Below are 20,989 nucleotides of genomic sequence, written 5' to 3' on the forward strand. Positions count from 1 at the left end.
TCTTAAATCCAATGACTGGTGTCCTTAAAAAAAGAGAAAAGCTTTCCCTGCACAGGAAGAAGTGGCCGTGTGGAGTAGAGACAGAGAACGGAAGGCTGTCACTATAAGCCAAGGAATGCCAAGGATTCCTGGGGGCCTCTTGCAGGAAGGAAGAGGCAAGAGAGGATTCTTCTCTAGATCCTTCAGAGACAGAATGACCTGGTCTACACACTTTGATTTCAGTTTTCCAACCTCCAGAATCTTGAGAGAGTAGATTTCTGTTTAAAGCCACTAAGTTTGGGGTAATTTGTTAGAGCTGCCCTAGGAACGAAGGTACCACTCTGCATCATACTAGGATTGCATGAGTTTTTATGGGATTTTCCTTCCAGTAGTGATTATTCTTCTCTCTCCTCTTTGGTTTCTTTTCATCTCGCCGGTTTTTCTCTTTGCCACTCTTACCACGAATTTTAGGTACCAGATTTTGGCACTGTCCTAGCTTCTACATTTTACAGTATGACTCGACTTCTCTAAACTCCACATTTATTGGTCTCAGCATGGCTAGGACCAGCACACAGAAGGCTAGGACCAGCACACAGAAGGCTTGATTGAATGCTGGGCTTCAAGTTCCTCTGCCCCCTCCTAACCAGCTTCTGCCCCCAAACCGTAACCCCTGATTACTCCGTGGCCCAGAATCTTCACTGCAAAGCTTGGATGAACACCGGCCTTCCTTCCACGCAGGTTACTGAGTTTAAAATACAACAGATCATAAAGAGCCTTGTAAAATGAAGGCTCAATTAAACTTGTAAGAGGCTATTCCATTATTATTAAAAAACCTTGCTGAAAAGATAAAGCACCTGGCAAATGGGAATTGTGTGTTTCTGATGTGTTATCCCTTTTTTCTTCCACCTTTGCACCTCCTGTCTGTGCCTTTACACTCCATTGACTTGATTCAGAGGTGGAAGGGCCACGGTTGTCTTTAATTTCTGAGAAGTGAAGCTTTTAATAATATAGTTACTGACAACCCCAGGCCTCCCACCATGACCCGGGCAAGAGGAAACATCAGGGATTTCTGACATCTCATGCTGGCAGTATTTCTTAGGTTTTCTTTCTTCTTTCTTTCTTTCTTTCTTTCTTTCTTTCTTTCTTTCTTTCTTCTTTCTTTCTTTCTTTCTCTCTTTAAGATTTTATTTTTAAGTAATCTCTACACTCAATGTGGGGCTAGAACTCATAATTCCAAGATCAAGAGTCACATGCTCTACCAATTGAGTCAGCTGGGCACCCCAAGTTCTTGTCTTTTCTTGATTCTGCACTATTATAGAGATCGTTAAATTCAGTTTACTGGCAAACATCTTCAGAGATTTGGGGAATAATGTGACTTTTATATTAAAAAAATAAAGAAGTTTCGATAAGGAGGAAATTTCAATGATATACCTAGTTTTTTGTTTTTGTTTTTAGTAAAAAAGCCTCATGTTTAAACTGATTTGTAGCCAATGGTCAATCTTAATTTAAGATGTCAGAGGAGGAAGTGAAATAATTAGAATCAGCCAAGTAAGTAACCATTAAACTAATAGTTTTCCCCTCTAATCATTAAACTCCTAATTTATGTCATTTTTTTACATACATTATTTATGACATTTCATCAGTTTTAAAACACGCCTTTTTTTCAATTTTAACATCTATGAAATCAGGAAGTGTCTTGTAATCAGGGTTGCCTTTCATTTATAATTGCCAGGCTTCTTGTTTTATTTTCCTGAGTAGTACTTAAAATGTGAATGTATGTATGTATGTATGTATGTATGTATTTATTTATTTATTTATATTTATTTCTTAAGTAATCTCTACACCCAAGGAGGGGCTTTAACTCATGACCCCGAGATGAAGAATCGCATGTTCCACCAATTGAGCTGGTTATGCGGGGGGCCTGTAAGTGCATTTTATGATTGTATTTCTATGAAATACAGTATTTCATTTAAAGAAGGTGGAAACTGTGAGATTTGCAATTAATTTACTTTTATAATGTTCTTATCAAATCTCAGTGTAACAAGTGTGATACATTTCCTGCGTCAGAAATACATACTTATATTGTTTGCCACAGAATTCAGTCATCTGTTCTTTTTGAGAACAAATGCACCATTAGAAAGAGAGGATACAATTTTGAGACTGAAGAATAGAAAGAAACTAGATTTAGACATAAAAGTATAATACAGCTTGAGGAAAAGTTAAACAATTGCATTTCCATAATTATATCCTTGCAAAATGTCTTCATAGAACCCGGTAAGTTTTCTGGTAAAGTCTGAACTAATGATGTGGCAAGAGGCCTGGTTTACAGCCCTCTGCCTGCTACTGAGTGACCCCCTATCCCTTCTGAGCCTCTGTTTTATGTATCAGACAAAACAGTTGAGCTGGATGGTTTTTGAGATCCATTCCAGCTTGTTTTTAGCAAGCTCTGATATTTCTCATTTTAAGAAGATTTATTCACATAGACATTTTAATCAATTTACTCGGGTCCACAAAGCCTAAATGCTTCTGATTCTCTTGTCTTACCAGTGTGGTCGATGACTTGCTGAAAGTTTTCATTTACCCTATAAAAAAACAAAAATGTTGCGAGTCAAACAATGTATACAACTCAATTATACTAAATTGCATTTTAATTAAACAGATGAGAGTAAATGCAGAACTAGGCTCTATTATGGGAGAACTTTTTAAAAGCAATCAACAGCCAGGGACTGGAACAGTATTCTGTTGCATACTTTAAAATTGATATATAACTTATGTAATAATAGAGCAATCCTTCATGTATCCAGTTAAAATGAAAAGCCCTACCTGTCACACCTGCCCCCAGCAGAGTTACCCATGTTGTTTTCACCGATTTTTGCAAGAGAGATGTGTAAGGCACAAAGAAACACTTACAAGAATCCAGAGTCCAGCCACTGCTGAATACTGGCTTGTTTGGATTCTTCTACAAAAGAGAAAGAAACAGACCAGTCAATCAAAGCACAGCAGCTAAAATAACACTACTCCATTATCCAACCACCACCATAGCTCTATTTCCTACATAGTTAGTCACATGTTTCTAAAAGCATGTTCGTTTATTTTCTCAAGGCAAAACTTCCCACTTTCCATAATTAGTCTTTCCTGAGAACAAATCATAAACTTGCCAAATGACTGACATCGAGAAAGGAAGAAAGAAAGAAAGAAAGAAAGAAAGAAAGAAAGAAAGAAAGAAAGAAAGAAAGAAAAAAGGAAATGTGAAAAGGAAGAAGCATAAATCACTGAAGTGCAAGAGATATTAGAATAATTTTTAAATTACCTGGTGTGAACATGAAGAGTGAAAAAGCATACCAGACTTTTGTCTCTCTCTTGTCGGATATAGCTCACCATGGACCCTCTCCTTATTGAATCATGACATTTACCTAAGGCAGCTAGCCAGTGATGTTTATTTGCAAGGAGTTCTCTGCCAGGTTCTAAACCAAATTTGCATTCATTCCAGGGACAAATTGCACTAGAGTCCCAGGATTGCCAAAGGCATCCTGTGTTAGAAAGGCACCAGTCTTTTAAGGTGGATCTTTGTCACTGGCTTAACAAATAGTCAATAGGCAAAAAGAAGAGGATAGAAAGCAATATTTCCTGGTAAATATTTCTGTCCTTTCTGGTTGGCTACAGACTACTGTGGGTTGGTTTTCTTTGACTTTATCCCACTGAAGGGTGAAGTACCTGATTTACCCCTTCACAAGGTGTCTGGTGAACCAGAAAGGCCAAGTAAGCATGGAAGGTGCTTATTTTTTTAAATATAGGGACTTTATAGAGGCAGAATGAATTGGGTGGTGGGCAAAGAACAAAAACTATCAGTTATATCATAGAGGAGGGAAAAGTGTTTTCCCATTTATTATTCTTTAAGCTATTAAAATTATTGTGGATGCTTCGTGCAAGACCCTGAAAATAAGAAGATCCTTTCAATAAAATGTTTGATGTCCTGCAGGAAGCCTCATGTCTCTGACATGGACTCCACTTAGAAAGGGAGCAGTTGGTCTATTTCCATCAAGGTGTGAGTTTTGAATGTTGGGGAGGTAAGAAGTGCCCATTTCACAGAAGTTTCTGGCATCCTTCCAGGAACACTAGTATCTTTCAAGCCAAGAGTTTGTTCCAAAATCATTTGCCCCCAGCCAAGACCCCCTCATCCCCCTTATCTCCCCACAGCCAGATGTTTTCAAGTTGCCCTGAGGGTCCATTCTCACCGAGCAGAGGAATGGTGAGTCTCCGGCTGTCCTCCTTGGGGCCCGGGAGCAGCTGCTCATCCAGGGGAGCCCAGGCCCTCTTGGTGGACCTCAGGATCTCTCTCTTGCTCTTTCCTCGGCCTCCTTGGGAGTTGCCAGAACCACGAGACCTCTCTGCCATTGTAAGAGATTCGGCAAACTAAAACATACAAACAGATCAGACTTGATGAGTCAGTCAGCTTTTAGGCTTGACTCAATGAGGAGAAGCCAGAGTGCCAACAGGCCACCACAGTCTTCTGGAGCGGATTCCTCCACCCTCCCTAGCTGAGTTCTCTGTCTCAGCATGGAGAAGTGGTTCCTTTTCAGGGGAGAGGCAGGTGGGCACTGGGACTAATGCCCCCTGCCTGTCATCAGGCCACATCCACCCTCTGGGCGATCCAGTTGGGGGTCTGCAATGTGGATGGAGAGCAAAGAAACTGTGGACTGGGAGGGGACACCAGCCAGGAAGAGAGATTCAAGGTATTGATTAACATAATCAGTATCCTTCAAATTTATCCAACAGTTGCATCTATACAAATATTCTCAGACAACCCAAAATGTGAAAAATAAAGACTTTGGCAACAGATGCACGTGGATGAGTCCCACCTCTGCGACTTGTTGGGTGGCCTTGTATAAATTCTATAATTTTACTGCATTCTTTAATTTTTTAATTGGGTATAAATTGTCCTGAGTTTTAAAAACTGTTGACCCCAGTGGAGTACTAGATTCTATGTGGAATTCTATACATTCATTATTTAATTTAATTGCCAAGAGAGGAAGGGATCTGTCACAATTTTCTAGTAAATTGAAGAGCAGAGGGATTGCATATCTAAAGTTGCATACCTAAAGCCACACAATAACCAGCACTCAAACCCAGGCACTGGACTCAAAGCATATTCCTGTGATTATTAAGCTATACCATCTGACTGATAGGATGATTGGGACAGTTAGAATGGTAATAAGTACGTTATGCTTATGGCACAAGAAATATTGATCATCCCTATTATCTCGTTTAACCTTTATTAATATCATTATGAGACTTGCAGAGTAAGAGATGGAGACAAAAGCTTAGAACATCTGAGTAAATTGTTGAAGTTCCCCAGATTATCGGGACATTAAGAAGGAGGGTCTCCTTCTTACTCATCAATGTGTCTCCAGTATTTGACTGAATTCTCAGTACATAGTAGGTGCTAAATAAGTGCTAACTATAAATATAAATACTAAATATAAATATAATATTAAATATAAAATTAAAGTAGCAAAGCTAGGATTCAAAACCATGCTTTCTGACTAAATTCTTTCCATGGCATCTGCCTCAATTTGTATTACTTTATTCTTCAAGTTTAGAGAAATGACTAAATAGTCAAATACCTACCTCAACAACATGTCTTGCATCGTTAAACTCACTCATAATCACTGGTCACATGACTTAATCCATTGTTTCTAATCAATATTTTATCAAGGCAAGTCTTTCAGATTTATTGTAAACATTTGAATATTTTCATTTAAGTATAGGTAGGTGAGCATTCTTGATGCAATTGGCAGTCAGAGTTTCCTTACATGCTTTGTACATTAAAATTCTATAATTCAATTGAAGTATAAATATTCACTTATTGTTATAATAGTAAATTACTGCAAAATCAATGACAATTGTAATGTCTGTGAATTTTATGATTAAAAAAGCAAATACTAAGAAATTTCAATTATTTAAAAATTATGGCAAAGGGTAGACAGTTAATATCTATATCAACAGTGAGTCATGTAGTCAGCCAACTTGAGAAAGTTAACTTTTGGGGGGCACCTGAGTTGCTTAGTTGGTTGAGTATCCAACTCTTGATTTTAGTTCAGGTTGTGATCTTGGCTCAAGTCAGGTCATGACTTCAGGGTCGTGGGATCAAGCCCCACTTTGGGCTCTGAGCTCAGTAGGGAGTCTGCTTGAAATTCTCTGTCTCCTTCTGCCCACCCTCTCCTCCCCCTGCAAGGGTTCTCTCTCTCTCCCTTTCTGAAATAAATAAATAAATATTTTTAAAAAAGAAAGTTAACTTTCAGAATATCCTCTGGGAACAAATATATGTTAATAAAAATTCTGATGCTAACACAAGACAAAAATAATACAGATAAGATTATCTTTCTAAACTTTATAGGATTATTTGGTGTAGTAGAATCCATAACACTAGACAAAATAAACTTTAAGAATTTAATTGAATTGGATTTCATTTCTGGCTATTTAATTTTACTCATACTTTGGCTCTTTTGAGTAAAAAAGTTCTGTTTGGCAATACCATGCATCTTGTGTGTGTATTCAACTCTGACAACGTAAGATTTCACAAGGAGGGAAAATATCCTTGTGAAATCGTGCTTAACAAGATTCATGAGACAACAAACTCAATACGTTCTCATAGTCTGAAGAAAAGGATAAAGTATCACAGAAAAATAGGGCATACCCTAAAACAGTCTTGCTCCCTCCACCAACCTCAACTGAAAGTGAGGTCCTGTTTTGCACCAATCCACTCTGTAGTGGGAGCAGGAGCTGTCAAGCAGCTAAAGTCCTCAAACTGCTGCTTCTGTACTACAATGTCAAATTTTAACAGAGCTACTGTTTCTTTCAAATATAACAATGTAAAAATCGTTAAAGTTCTAGATAGAAGTGCTGCTTTATTGGGTATGTCCCGAAACTTCTGTTCTTAAATGGCGTGTTTGACCTCAGCCACTGGGCTTGCACAAGCAGTGAGGATATGCTCCCTGCCAGCTCCCCTGTAGTTGGCTTTAGAGCAGCAAAAGGCTGCCAAGGAAAGTGGGAACCCTTGCTAAAGGCGAGGGTCAGGGACCACTTTGTAAAGAAAAACTCTTTTGTTCCCTGCTGTTTTGGTGGATGCCTTTCCCGTTAAGTAAACAAATCTGCTTTGGATTCTCCCATGCTTAGATGACCCTCCTTTGGCATCCACTGGCTTGACCCAAAGAGCAAGCAGTTCTTTGCAAGCGACACAGATGTGGTGGCAGCCCTGAATTGCTCAGGTGACTGGCGGGCTGAAGTGTTTGGGATAGAGTCTCTGCTGAATCCTCTGATTAACCCGTTTATCCCCAGGACCATTTGGAACCAAATTCTTGCCAATGCTGACTTGGTCCAAAGTGAATCTTCATCTGAGATTATGTTGCCATCTGTGCCTGAAGGTCTCTTCCCTGTCTTCAGATCCCTTCTGTTCGAATTACAATACCATTAATCCTTATGTGTATAAAGAACCTCCTTTAATGTAGGAAATTTCTTATATTATCATGTTTAATAGGAAAGAGGATGAAAAACAGGCACCAAGGACAATTTTGTAAAAACAAAACTAAGGAAAAGTATATTGAAAAGACAAAAAAAAAAAAAAAAAGAGAGAGAGAAATGTACCAAAATGTCCTCACGTTTTAAAATTTTTTTTTAAATACTCAAAATATTGGTGGTGTAACATTAATTTTATATGACATTTTTTTCACTTGAGCAAATGCAACAATAAATGCTCCTTTTCGCTGTGAAGCCTTCAGCCCACAGAGAAATCACAGGATTTGATACCTTGATACTCAAAGCTGTGACAGTAGTTACATTCTTGTCCTCTGGGATTATTTAACTTTTTCACCTCTATGCAAACAGGTTGTCTTGCCAAAAAGGTTGTTCATACTGGAGAATAGGGACTGTGGATTATTTATCTCTGTGTTCCCCATAGATCCCAGCACAGAACTCTGCCCAGGGTAAATAATCTGTAACTGTAAGTTGATTGCTTGGTTATTTGGTAAAGGGACACCAGCTGGCTTAGCCAGTATTCTTGGTTCTAATGTGGTTAAAGGGTAAGTGCTTTCAGGTCACATAACTCCAGATTTTAATCTCAGCTCTGATGCTTTTTTGACATCTCTTTGGGGGAAATTTTCAAACATCTCTGATAATCTATTTCTTCTTCTCTATAATGACTATGAAATAACCACTTCAGATGGCTGTTGGAAAAAATTAATGAAAAATGTATATAAAACAATCAATACCCAAGTGGGCCAGTTTTTTTTTCCTTCTCTATGTTGCCTCTGTATGTCATTTTCATGTCAAGAACTGTCAGTAAAGGAAAAGAATCCTTCCTTCTCTATGTTGCCTCTGTATGTCATTTTCATGTCAAGAACTGTCAAGTAAAGGAAAAGAATCACCAATCAATGTAACAATTTGCTTCTTTTTCCATAGGAGATAAATTCGACACCCATAGTTTGTAGATAACCTGGGTCATTTTGAGATTGCTTAGTTTGAGTAATTGAAAAATATAGCTGGAAAGTATTAGAATAAAATATTTCTGTGACCATGAGATGCAGATTTACCTGACACTAGAGACTCATATCAGAGTTTAGAAATTCCTTCAACTATAGTATTAATTTCAGGGTTATAATTGATAATTGTAGGCTGTAGTTCGAGCCTTGGCTCCACTTCTGAAGGAGCCCCATGGTCAGGAAGAGAACATCACAATGGGAAAAAATTCCAGAAGCATTCTGATCCACAGGAATCTCACCATCTCTATGTCTCTACTATGGATCCTCATCACTACTCTGTTCAAGCCTTTTGTTAAGATCTCAAATGGTATCCAGTTTGCTTTGCTCTTCTGCCATATAAATAACTTGCCTCAGTAGAAAAATTTAGAAGTCTACATAGAGCCATGTGCTTCAGGAAGACCTGTCCCTTTCCCAGCTGTGACATCACTCATAGAGGTTTGAAAAGGAAGCCTTGAGAGCCCCTCATGCTTTCACAAAGATGATTACCATAAGCTTCAACACCACTCACTTCCTTCCACAGACTGAGACCAGTCCTGGGAGGCGTACACTTGAAGGAAACTGATTCACACTTCTTACTCTAGGAGACCATAGGACAAATCTCATTATGCCCTTGAACCGTGCTCATGTGGCAGTGGACATTGCTTCATCTGGATGTGGCAGTGGACATTGCCTCATCTGGCCCAATCTCCTACCTTCTCCAGATGCTCCCAACCCCTGTGCCCTCTGGAATTCATAGATTGTCACCTACTAAATCCACTTTATCTTTAGCTCTTCACTGAATGTCCCTTCATCTCCTGTTTCTAATTAAAACCTGAACATGGTTTCCTTTGCCACTCTCTCAAGCTGTGGCTTTATCCTTTTCACTCATTGAATCAGGACTATAATCTTGGAGATGGTATAAATTTCCTCCATGTTCCTAATTGCTGCTTTCAGATCTTATTTCCTCTGTCTTTTGAAGCATAAGCTATCAGACTATGTAAATATCCAGGATATTTACCCTCATTTACTGCAAAAGGAATGGTATTTCTGTCATCCTCCTGGAAGATTTCAATTGATTTCATTGTCAATATGGGCAATCTATCAACACTTGACCACTCAGTTCAATGATCAGCAGATTTACAATATTTACAACATTCCTTCCCTCCGCTCAATTCTCATGGTCATACTTCATCACTATAAATGAACAGCCTCCAAATTCCCAGTTTAAAGCATACCTTGTCACCCCTATTCTACTCACAGACTTCGCTTGAGCACCATTTTTCTTCCCTATTGGATCGTTCCCTTTATCATGTCTCTCATCTTAAAATAATCCTCCTTTGACCCTTCAATCTCTATCCAACTCCTACTCTAGTTTCCTATTCAACTCATGATGATTCCTTAATTCACATTTCCAAATCTGGTCCAGACCCTTAGAATAGGGGACCTGAGCTTCAGAGTGGGGTATTTCTAGTTACACATCTTCACTTGGATCTTCACATCTTCATTTGGATACTTTTATTTTTTTTAATTTAATAGGTGTCATGCTGAAACCTTTATTCTTTTCTTGACTTCTGCTTGCCTTCTAAGTACCTGCCTTTATTTCAGTGTTCCCCATCTCAGTAACTGGTAACACTATTCAGGCAGTTGCTCAGGCCAAGAACTTATGAGTCTTCCTTAATTCCTTTATTCCTTTTACATGCCATATCAAGTCACTTAAAAGAGGATGAGAGACGGGTCCTTAAAATATATCTCACACTGACCTCCTCTGCTGCTGCCAATCTGATATGAATCAAACTTATAGTCTCATTTGGATCACAGCAAATGCTCCCATGTTCATCATCATCCACACCTCCCACTCTCTTATTACCCACCCAAATTAGTATGCTAACACTCAACTACCAGTTCTTCTCATTTCAGAATTTTCAGTACTTCACTATTTTCTCTTAATGGACATAATATTTTTATCTTTTTTTAAAATACCATGGTCTTAGGGGTGCCTGGGTGGCTCAGTTGGTTAAGCATCTGTCTTCAGCTCAGGTCCTGATCCCAGGAACCTGGAAATTGAGCCCCATGTCAGGATCCCTGCTCAGCGGGGAGCCTGCTTCTCCCTCTTCCTCTCCCTTTCTGCCTGCTTGTGCTTACTCTCTCTCTCTCCCTCTCTTTCTCTCTCTCTCTCATAAATAAATAAATAAATAAATAAATAAATAAATAAATATCTAAAAAAATTAAATGCCATACTTTCTCAGATTACCTCCTATCTCACTCAAGGCTTTTTTCTCAAGATCTTTTGCTAGCTTTTCTAATTTTTTTTAGAGTGGAGGGAGGGACAGAGAGAGGGAGAGAGAGAATTTTAAGCAGGCTCCATCCCAGCATGGAGCCTGACACGGGGCTTGATCTCGTGACCCTCAGATCACGACCTGAGTTGAGATTAAGAGTCCAATGCTTAACTGACTGAGCCACCCAGGCACCCCTGACTTATCAAAATTTTGACTGTTCCACAGCTCAAATTTCAGCCCATTCTTATTTTCTCTATCTACATGCTCTCCCTATATGAGTATGGCTTTAATTGCTCCTCTGTAACCTTATAGTTTAGTGTAAACCTCTATTAAAGTATTTTTGTATTGTTTTATAAGTTTGTGTTTATAATTCTGTTTAACCATTGTGGGATTTTCTTCAGGACAGAGATCTTAGCTCTCCTATCATAATTGTAGAAAAAGGTACTCAATACATGTTTGCTGGATAAATTGCTGTTTAAATGAATACCAACAAGGGATTGAGAAATATCAATGCAAAATTGGTTATGAAGTCATTACTAAAACTTAGATACTCAACAATTAAATAATTTATGGGAAGGTACAACTTGCCAGGAATAGGTATATGGTATCAGGGAACAATGTAATCTGAATTAGAGAAGTGATCAGATTATATACATATACATATATATTTGCACACATACATACAAATATATATCAATATATATTCAACTATATAAATATATTTATTACCTCCATTTTGAAGCAAAATTTTCTGGGTAATCACTTGATGCTCACTTCTATTATTTCAACCAAAATTATCTGAGTAAATACCTTCTTTTACCTTATGTGTCTTCCAACAGCTACCAACAGATAAAAGATCTTAACTCATCATCAAGGAAACAAAATGTAATTTATTTTAATTAATCAACAAATAGTTCATTGGCTGTATGACATTGGGCATGTGGTTTCAAGTTGTCTTGGAATGTCATTTTTCCTCTTGCATAATATGAGAGAATTGGATGAGATGAGATGATTCCATAAGATGGTTTTTCTATTTCAAGCCTCCACATAGCCTATTAGTTGACCAATGGAGCTCACATTTTAAAAATATTTTAAAGCTATATCCATCAAAATTATACAAGGGATTAAAAAAAAAGCAACACTGTTCCTATTACTTGAAAGACCACTCAAAAACTCAAGCGACAAAGCCAGGCCAGGAATGCCCTTCTGCTCTTCCTCCCTGTCCAAATACCAAAGTCTCACAAAGATGAATAAAGATTTCCAAGTGATTCAGTAAAGTAGAGGCAGATCCTAGAGAATAGAGTGTTCTGTCAACACTCTGCTAGGAGGAACAAGCAGTCTGTGTTGACTTGCTCTGTGGGTGGCTTCCTCCCACCATGAAATATGTGAAGGGTGCTCTCTCGTGCCATTTAGGAGCAAACTGGATTTAAACACAAGAAAGTTGTGCCCAAGTTGGAATCCAGAGTCAGTTCTCTTAGACTTGGCATTTTCATCTTTTGCTGGTGAAATAAGCTGGAGTGTTAAGATTATAGTCAAGAACCATATATACAGCTTCCTAGAAACTTGAAACGCCTTTGAGGCTGGTAAACTTGAATCAACTGGTTCACCTACTGCTAGCCATGTTCCAATCCCTTTCCAATTTTAAAGAGATTTTTCTTTCTCAATGATTCTGTCTTTTCTCATTATCTCTACTCTTGTCCTCTCCGCAGGTGCCTTGCCTCACCCTGGGGAAGGAGAATGAAAGGATGTGGAGGTATCTCTCATTCCCATAGCACCACAATCCAGGTTTCTCCGTGTACATCCCACTCTGGAGGCATAGAACTATTTGCTGTTTTCAAGTGCTCTCCTCTCAGATGCTACTGGGTGCAGATCCCACTGCTGGTGCTGCTTTTCTCTTTCCTGGGTACCATTTCATCAAGTTCAAATAAAACTCATTCTATAAAACCTCCCTTATCACTCTCCACTCTCATCCTAGTCCATTTCTGGCACTCACAGCAACCTGCACAACTCCTTATTATAGCACTTTTCACACTCAAGTAGTTTGTTTACACGTCTACCTTTCTTTTTTTTAAAGATTTTATTTATTTATTCATGAGAGACACATACACAGAGAGAGAGGCAGAGACACAGGCAGAAGGAGAAGCAGGCTCCATGCACAGAGCCCGATGTGGGACTCAATCCCGGGACCCCAGGATCACGCCCTGGGCCGAAGGCAGGTGCTTAACCCCTGAGCCACCCAGGCATCCCGTACACTTCTGCCTTTCCCACTTAACTCAAGGACCATGACTTGTTCTGTTTTGTTTTGTTGTTTTTTATTCATGGCACTTAGTGTAGGCCATGGGTAGCGACAGGTGATCAGCAATGATTGTTTAATGAATGAATGATTGTTCTGCTGCTGGACTCTGTCCCTGCTCTCAGGAGAGGAGAATTGTGACTTACTTATCTTTGGAGTCTCTGTCCCATCAAAGACAGTACTGTGCACTAGTCATTCTTCATAAAAGTGTATTGTATGTAAGAACTACTAAGTAAATAACTACAATAACAATATCTGCTAATTAAATTCAATTCAATATTTTACTGTCTACTCTGTAAAGAAACTTTGAAGAGCTTATAGTTGATCACAAAAAATAGTACTTATTAACCATATATTGCGAAGTAGAACATAATATGCATTTTAAGAGAAGTATAAAACAACTGTTCTCAAATAGTAAAGGAGAAAAATGTTCATTTAGGGAAATAAAAAAGGTTTCTTGGAAGGGGAAGTATTGGCTCTGGCTCTTGAAGATGGGTAATGGATAGGCAAACATTCCAGACAGGGGGATTAAAATGCATGTGAGCAATTATAGCATAAATTTCACCAAAGGGCTATTCAGCAGTGGATTTGCAACCATTAAACAGATGTTCTTCAATGTTAGCTTACTGAAATCACAAGTCATCTTAGCTGATGGTGTGATGATTAATTTTATGTGTCTACTTGACTCCAGTACAGGGTGTCCAGATATCTGGCTAATCATGATTTCTGGGTGTGTCTAAGAGGGTGTTTCCAGAACAGATTAGCATTTAAATCAGTAGACTGAGTAAAGCAGATTGCTCTCCCCAGTATGGACAGGAATTATTCAATCTATTGAGGTCTGAAGAGAAGAAAAAGGTGTAAAGAAAATTCTCCTTTTCTCTGTCTGACTGTTGAGCTGGGAAATCAGAATCCTCATGCTATAGTGCTGGGATTTACACCAGTGATGTTCCTGGTTCTCAAGCTTCAGATTCAGACTAGATCTATGCCACCAGCTTTCCCAAGTCCCGAGCTTACAAATGGCAGATCATGGAATGTCTCAGGTTCCACAATTACATGAGCAATATATAGGTAGATAGATCAATGGATAGATAGATAGATATAGATTTCTCTCTCTCTCTCTAATTGAGTATATATAATTATGTTTATGTTATATACATATAAATATGTGCTATCTCAATTATCTCATTTCTCTGGAGAACCCTGACCAATGCAGATTGCTGTTTCTCTTAAGAATACTCTTAGTTGGGCTCTATCACAATTTCCTTCTATACACCTTGCCTGATATCTATAAAAAAAAATGACCTGTCAAGCAATTTGCTTTAAGATTTTCAGGTGTACACATCTCAAGTTTAAAACATGTTGTTAGGGCTGCCTAGGTGGCTCAGTTGGTTAAGTGTCTGCCTTTGGCTCAGGTCATGATGGGTCCTGGGATCAAGCCCCACATCAGGCTCCCTGCTTAGTGGGGAGTCTGCTTCTCCCTCTCCCTCTGCCTCTTCCCCTCTGCTCATGCTCATGCTCATGCTCAGTCTCTCTCTCTCAAATAAATAAGTAAAATATTTTAAAAAATATTGTTATGCAATAAAAATTGTGTATTTCAGTCCTTATAATGGTTAACTTCTTAACTACAATGAGAAAGTGTTCCATCCAAGAACACAGAAATAGATGGTAGAGAGGAGAAGAGATCAAGACCTAAGTCAGCCCCTGGGTCTAAATCATCTTTCCTATCTGAATTATTCACAAAGGCAAATTCTAGCATATTCTTTATTCCTCTAACATCAAAGGTATCATCATCCTTGCTTTCCCACTGTGACCATAACCATAAAATCTCTCAGGGAATTTAGAGAAGGAAGCATATTATTCTTTATAAGTGATTATGAGAAACTGTCCTGATATTACAACTTTATACCTGTTGATTATATTGAAAAGACAAAGCCTGTCCCAGATAAAAATCTACATATGCAGAAGTAGGTTATCAATGCATTGTTGGAAGAATTCCTTCATTAAGTCAGGTAGACTTTGTATTATTTCTTAGAACTGTATGTGAATTTATAGTTATTTCTAAATTTAAAATTTAGTGGAAAAAATGCAAAGCAAAACAAAAAGAAAGCCCTATACAATTCATCAAACTAAATGCCAATAGTGTTAAGGATTTTTTTTTTTTTAAGATTTTATTTATTCATGACAGACTGAGAGAGAGAGAGAGAGAGAGAGAGAGGCAGAGACACAGGGAGAGAAGCAGGCTCCATGCAGGAAGCCTGATGTAGGACTCGATCCCAGGTCTCCTGGATCACACCCTGGGCTGAAGGTGGTGCCAAACCGCTGGGCCACCATGGCTGCCCTTGTGTTAAGGATTTAATATGAAAAGATGAAATAAAAATAGTCTTAGAATAAAATATTCTAAAAGAGTAGAACTTTTTTCTAATCTTGAGGTGGCAAAAGTTTGTGGAAAAATGACCCCAAAGTGAATAAAGGGAAATCACAATGGATTTAACAAGTTAAGAATTTAAAATTTCCTATGGCAAAAATGATAAAAATGTCAAAATGTCAAAAAATCTGTAAAAATATTGACAGTATATATGACATGAAAAACTTATTTTTAATTTTTTTAATAATAAATTTATTTTTTATTGGTGTTCAATTTGCCAACATACAGAATAACACCCAGTGCTCATCCCGTCAAGCCCCCCCTCAGTGCCCGTCACCCATTCACCCCCACCCCTTGCCCTCCTCCCCTTCCACCACCCCTCGTTCGTTTCTCAGAGTTAGGAGTCTTCCATGTTCTGTCTCCCTTATGAAAAACTTTTATATCCTTGATGTATGACATGCAATTATAAATCAATAAAAAAAGATACATAGAAATAAAAGCAATGTAATGAAGCAATACAAAAATAGGGAAATTAGGGTACCTGAATGGCTCAGTTGGTTAAGTTTCTGACTCTTGATCTCAGCTCAGGCCTCATTCTCAGGGTTGTGAGTTTAAGCCCTACTTTGGGTTCTAAGCTTTTTTTTTTTTAAAGGGTACTCTATGAATGGCTAAAAAATGTAAATGTAATAAACCTTATTAATATTCAAGGAAATGAAAACTAAAAAGATAATAGTTTACCATATCAGATTCTCAGAAATTCATTAGTGTGAAAACACCTAGAAGGTGGGAAATTGACACTCGTCATTGTGGAAATATTAATTGTTTGAACCTCCTGGAGAGCTCGGGTAATATGTACCAATGTCTAAAGGATGCAGACCTGTGGGGAGATGGGAAAGCTATTCTTTAGAGTAGAATGCCAACAAATAATGATGGCAAGAATGGAAGAGTTAGAAAATCATCCTCTGAACCACAATGAAGTAATAAGTACCAGTGAAAATGACACACAAGTCCCAATAGTTACAAAAGAAAGTCAAAATAATGTCTTCATCCTATCTCAGAAACATTGCTTGAAACGGTATTCACAAACTAGGGGAAATAAACTAACAATTTTGAGCCTAGAGCATTTCCATTCCCTGTGTTTTCTTATCTTTCCATGTTAATGGCAGCCACCAGGCAGTCACAGGAGTGCTGGAATCATCTGGGCCAGAATCCCTGACAATTAGATTGCTCACCTTATTGCTAATAGTCTTTCTTCTGGAGCATCACTGGGTCATACAGCTGCAAGTAAAGGAGTTTCAGAACATACCACAGCTGCCCTTCCATTCCAACAGACAGAAAATGAGAATAGTGGACTAATACCTTTCCCCCACAGGCTGAAAACAAACAAACAAATGGAAAGAATGACTATACCAGAAGAAAAGAATTTTGGCAGAGAAGTGGCCTTTGTAGCTTGCTTGTTGTTGATCTCAGAAAGTGTCTGTTTTTATTTGGATGCCTTCCTGTCTCCTTGAGAATCACAGCTGCTAACACTAAAAAGTCCTTGTGACCACAGAACTGTGACCAGGTTTCTATCTGCTCCTATTTAGAAGTGAGGCATGGGAAAGCCAGGACAGTGTGCTTGCCAAAATCTGCAGTCAAATTGGGGATAAAGATACATAGTGATTCTCTCCACCCTCCCCTCCAAGAAAGCAGTTAGAAAGCAGTTAGAAAGTAGTTAGAAATGACAGGATTATTAGTAATAAGTCCTGGACTCAGGGGAAGTGTGTTGGGGGGTGGGGGTGGGGAATGAATACAATGGTTCCAGTTGTGTTTTTATTTCTATGAACCCTCTGGCTGTTCCTTTAATGCCCTTGACTGTTGGCAGTAACGTCAGGTCTGAATGCCGGGCTAGGGCTAGAATGTACTTTGCTGAGGAAGTAAAGCAAACTTGTCTTCATTTGGTTACCATGGTTATGGTACTATGTGTTACCAACCCAACAATTTGCATTGCAAACCGTCACTGGAGATGCGGACTGTGGAACCTGATATTCCAGGTGGAGAGATTCAATTCCCAGGAAGTTCTACTGGAAAGTTCAGAGGATACAAAACATAAACATACACACATATTCCCAAACCCATAAAGAAAAGGACCAAACTGTCAAGGCTAATAGTCCTGCCTTTATGGGATTTCAGTATCTAAGAAGAATTTTAATTGAAAGATCAGGCAATTCCACTTGAGAAAGGTAAATAAGTACAATGTCAACTTCATCCTACAAAAATTAAATTTCATGGTCACATTTACTGTGCATCCTTACAAAGGACAGAATGCTAAAGCACTACCTAAAAGTGATTCTATTCTTGAGTTGTGCATGCAAGCAATTATTTTCATCTTGATAAGCTGGATTATCAGAGTTACAATGATAGAAAAGAACATGTGGGGGCAGCCTGAGTGGCTCAGCGGTTTAGTGCTTGCCCTGGGCCCAGGGCATGATCCTGGAGACCTGGGATGGAGTTCCACATCGGGCTCCCTGCATGGAGCCTGTTTTTCCCTCTGCCTGTGTCTCTGCCTCTCTCTCTCTCTCTCTTTCTCTCTCTCTCTCTCTTTGTGTGTGTCTCTCATGAATAAATAAATAAAATCTTAAAAAAAAAAAAAAGAAAATGAAAAGAACATGTGCATTTCTAATGATATTTAATTAAAAAAAGGAAAACAACCAGAAACCCCAGGGGGGCCTGGGTGGTTCTTAGCAACCAGTTCTTAGTTTCAGTTTAGGTAGTGATCTTGGGTTGTCAGATTGAGCCCTGTCTTGGGCTCTGTGCTCAGTGCAGTCTGCTTCAGATTCTTTCTTCTTCTACTCTCTCTCTTTCTCTCAAATAAATAGAATAAATCTTTAAACAACAAAACCCAGGAACCCCAATATATAAAACGGAAGGACTAAGGTTGTCTTCAAGGTGAATGAAGAGGAAAACCTTATATCTCTCCCACTCCCAACCCCATGACAGCTTGTGAGTTCCTCTGCAGAGCTCCTAGTATCTGCAAGCAAGATTTGAATAGCCCTATAAACTGGCCTTGAAACTATCCTGGGAGGTGTCCCTTGTCTATCAGGATTTTTTTCACCTCTTTACCACTAGTATCTGAGACCTTTACCCTCAGGAGCCCAGGAGTGTCTCAAAGGCCTGAAGTAACACCACATCCTTTTCCTCCTGTGGCATCCACTGACCATTTATTCTTGAGAAGACTAGAACGTCTGCACCACTCACTAGGATATGATGGTCTTGGATAAAGGCTAATTGACAAGACAACTTTAATTGAAATATCATGTTCAGAACTACACTTAAAAGATGAAGTCTCTCTTTCAACAATTTTCATTTCAGAAGATTTTTTTCAAAAGTGATTTTTTTTAAATAAAAATGAGCATGTAATTGCATCCACAAAGAAACTCTCAATTACCTGTATTTAGATTATCCATTAATTACATATGTGTTTATTCATATAGCTCATTTATTGAGAAGTTGAGTATACATGCACTGAAATCTGTATTAGAAATTAGGAGAACAGGACCCTGTCTAGCTTTTACTAGAATGATCTTGGGAAAATCAATTCCTCTTCAGAAGCATAGTTAAATCAGAAAAAGTAATGTGTACATGACTGAATTTTAAAATAAAGCTTTCTGCATGAAAAGTAAAGAAGATATATATCAAAATCTGTGAAACTTTGAAACTGGCAATCGATAGCTAGTGCATTGTTATTCTAAGAACAGTCTCCCAAATAGAACACTTCCTTCCAGGTCTATCTTTCAGCTTACAGAAGGATACTCCTCGGCCACAGATAGATAAAGTAAGGTGAATTTGTTCACTGTCTAAGAGAGGAGGATAAAGTAGGTCAAAACGACAAGAGAGTTGCTAAGTTTTTCCGGAGAAAAAGAAAGAATTTTACAGGATCTTATAGGTTGAGCTCTTGGCCCAGCTTTGAGGGTTTGGAAAAAGCATCTTGGAAAATATCAAGTCTAAGCTTGGTCCTAAAGGAGAATAGAAGTTAGTCAATGAGGTGAGGGAGAAGGGAAGATAAACTAAAGGGAAGGGAGAAGGGAAATATACTAAAAGGTGAAAGTTCTCCAGTTAGAAGGGAGGTGAGGATAGAGCAAAAGTGAGATTGGAAAAGTGATGCCACACATTTTCTGTATTTTCAATAAGTAGGTCATTCTCAGAGCTTTGGTTTCTTTGGATTTACACAGTAATCTTATAATGGAATGTCAAGGATAAGGAAAATGAGACCCAGAAAAGCTATGTGATTTGACAGTTTCACAAAATGAATTTTTGTGTATTAGGCACTAAAACTAAAGTGTCAGGAACCCCCTATATAACACTTCTACCATTAATGGGTCATCCTGGGAAAACAGGCTAAAAGAAGCACAGTGTTAATATCTCTCCTATCAGGTGAATGCACCTATAATCTCATGAAGTCTCCTGGTAGACTTCTTAAAGTGCCAGGAAGTAAAAGTAAGCCCCTATGTTCTACATAGGGTGGGAGGAAGGTGGAGGGAACAGCATGTGCAAAGTCCTTTGGACAAAAAAGAGAATTGTCCACTTGAAGAATCGCAAGAATCTAGGTATGGCTCCTATAAAACCTACGAAGAGTCGTTTCAAGTGATATAGCTGGAAAGGGAAGGAATAACCAGATCATGGAAGGTGTCATATGCTATTAAGAGGTTAGGTTTTATTCTGAGAGTAGTGGGAAGTGACATGATCAAATTTATATTCTAAAAAATGTCTTTTTGCTTCAATATGCAGAATGGAATGAACAGAAGGAACAAAACTGAAAATGAGAGGCTGGAAACCAAGTGAAATATAATGGTGACTGCAACCATAGCCCTAAGATTAGAGATAAAAATGTGAGCAATGAAGGACTATATGGGAGAAAAAAAATCAGTAGGTTTTATTGATTGCTTACTATGTGGGGGTGGGGAGTGAAAGATTTTTCTCAGGTTCCCAACTTGGGTACATGGTCAATATCATTTTCTTCTCAAGCAGGATTATAGAAGGAGTAAGTTTATGGAGGGAATTGGTGTGTTTTGTTTTGCAAATATAAGGTTCCCGTGGAAACACTGAGGGGAAGTATCAGTATGTAGTTTGGATAGGGAGTCTAGAGTTCAATAGTGAAGTCTGGGCTAACATACATGTGCAGTCACAGAATAGCTCCTAGTTGAAGCCAAGGTGACAGATGAATTCATTCCAGAAAGGAGTCTAGAGTAAGAGGAGAATCTAGACCAAGAAGATGAGGAAAAGTGTTAAGATTGCCAAAAGCAGAATCAGGTTGTGAGCTGTAAAGAACTGAAACTTTTGACCTACATGAGAAGCCAAATTATAATCATCAGGTTGCTTGGAGTGGAGAATAGAGTCAGATGAACTGTTGAAATGTCTACTGTAGTAAACTACCATAGGGAGAGACAACAGACAGTTGAGATTTTTAACAAAAGGGTTCTCGGAGCACAATGTGGTGCTCGATCCCTGGACCCTGAGATCATGATCTGAGCTGAAACAGAGTTGGACGCTTAACTGACTGAGCTACCAAGGCACTCCAAAG

The 20,989-nt window shown here is 38.6% G+C and overlaps 1 protein-coding gene across 6 annotated transcripts in view; it reads right to left on the bottom strand.

Annotated features, from left to right (window-relative positions):
• Window positions 1-20,989, bottom strand: part of ITPRID1 (ITPR interacting domain containing 1) — a 143,463-nt gene that overhangs the window by 71,430 nt on the left and 51,044 nt on the right. For 4 of the 6 annotated variants that reach the window (XM_077856305.1, XM_077856306.1, XM_077856303.1 and 1 more), the window contains exons 2-4: window positions 4,215-4,392; window positions 2,890-2,938; window positions 2,524-2,561 (exon numbers count right to left, since the gene is read on the bottom strand). In XM_077856305.1, coding sequence (XP_077712431.1) covers window positions 2,524-2,561; window positions 2,890-2,938; window positions 4,215-4,374 — 247 coding nt within the window. In that variant the 5' untranslated portion in view covers window positions 4,375-4,392. Of the gene's footprint in view, window positions 1-2,523; window positions 2,562-2,802; window positions 2,939-3,289; window positions 3,567-4,214; window positions 4,393-20,989 lie in introns of those variants that run through there. The other 2 variants (XM_077856307.1, XM_077856308.1) reach the window with 2 other exon arrangements.

This window comes from Canis aureus, chromosome 18 (genome assembly GCF_053574225.1).
Source record: "Canis aureus isolate CA01 chromosome 18, VMU_Caureus_v.1.0, whole genome shotgun sequence".
In the NCBI taxonomy this organism is placed as follows: domain Eukaryota; kingdom Metazoa; phylum Chordata; class Mammalia; order Carnivora; family Canidae; genus Canis; species Canis aureus.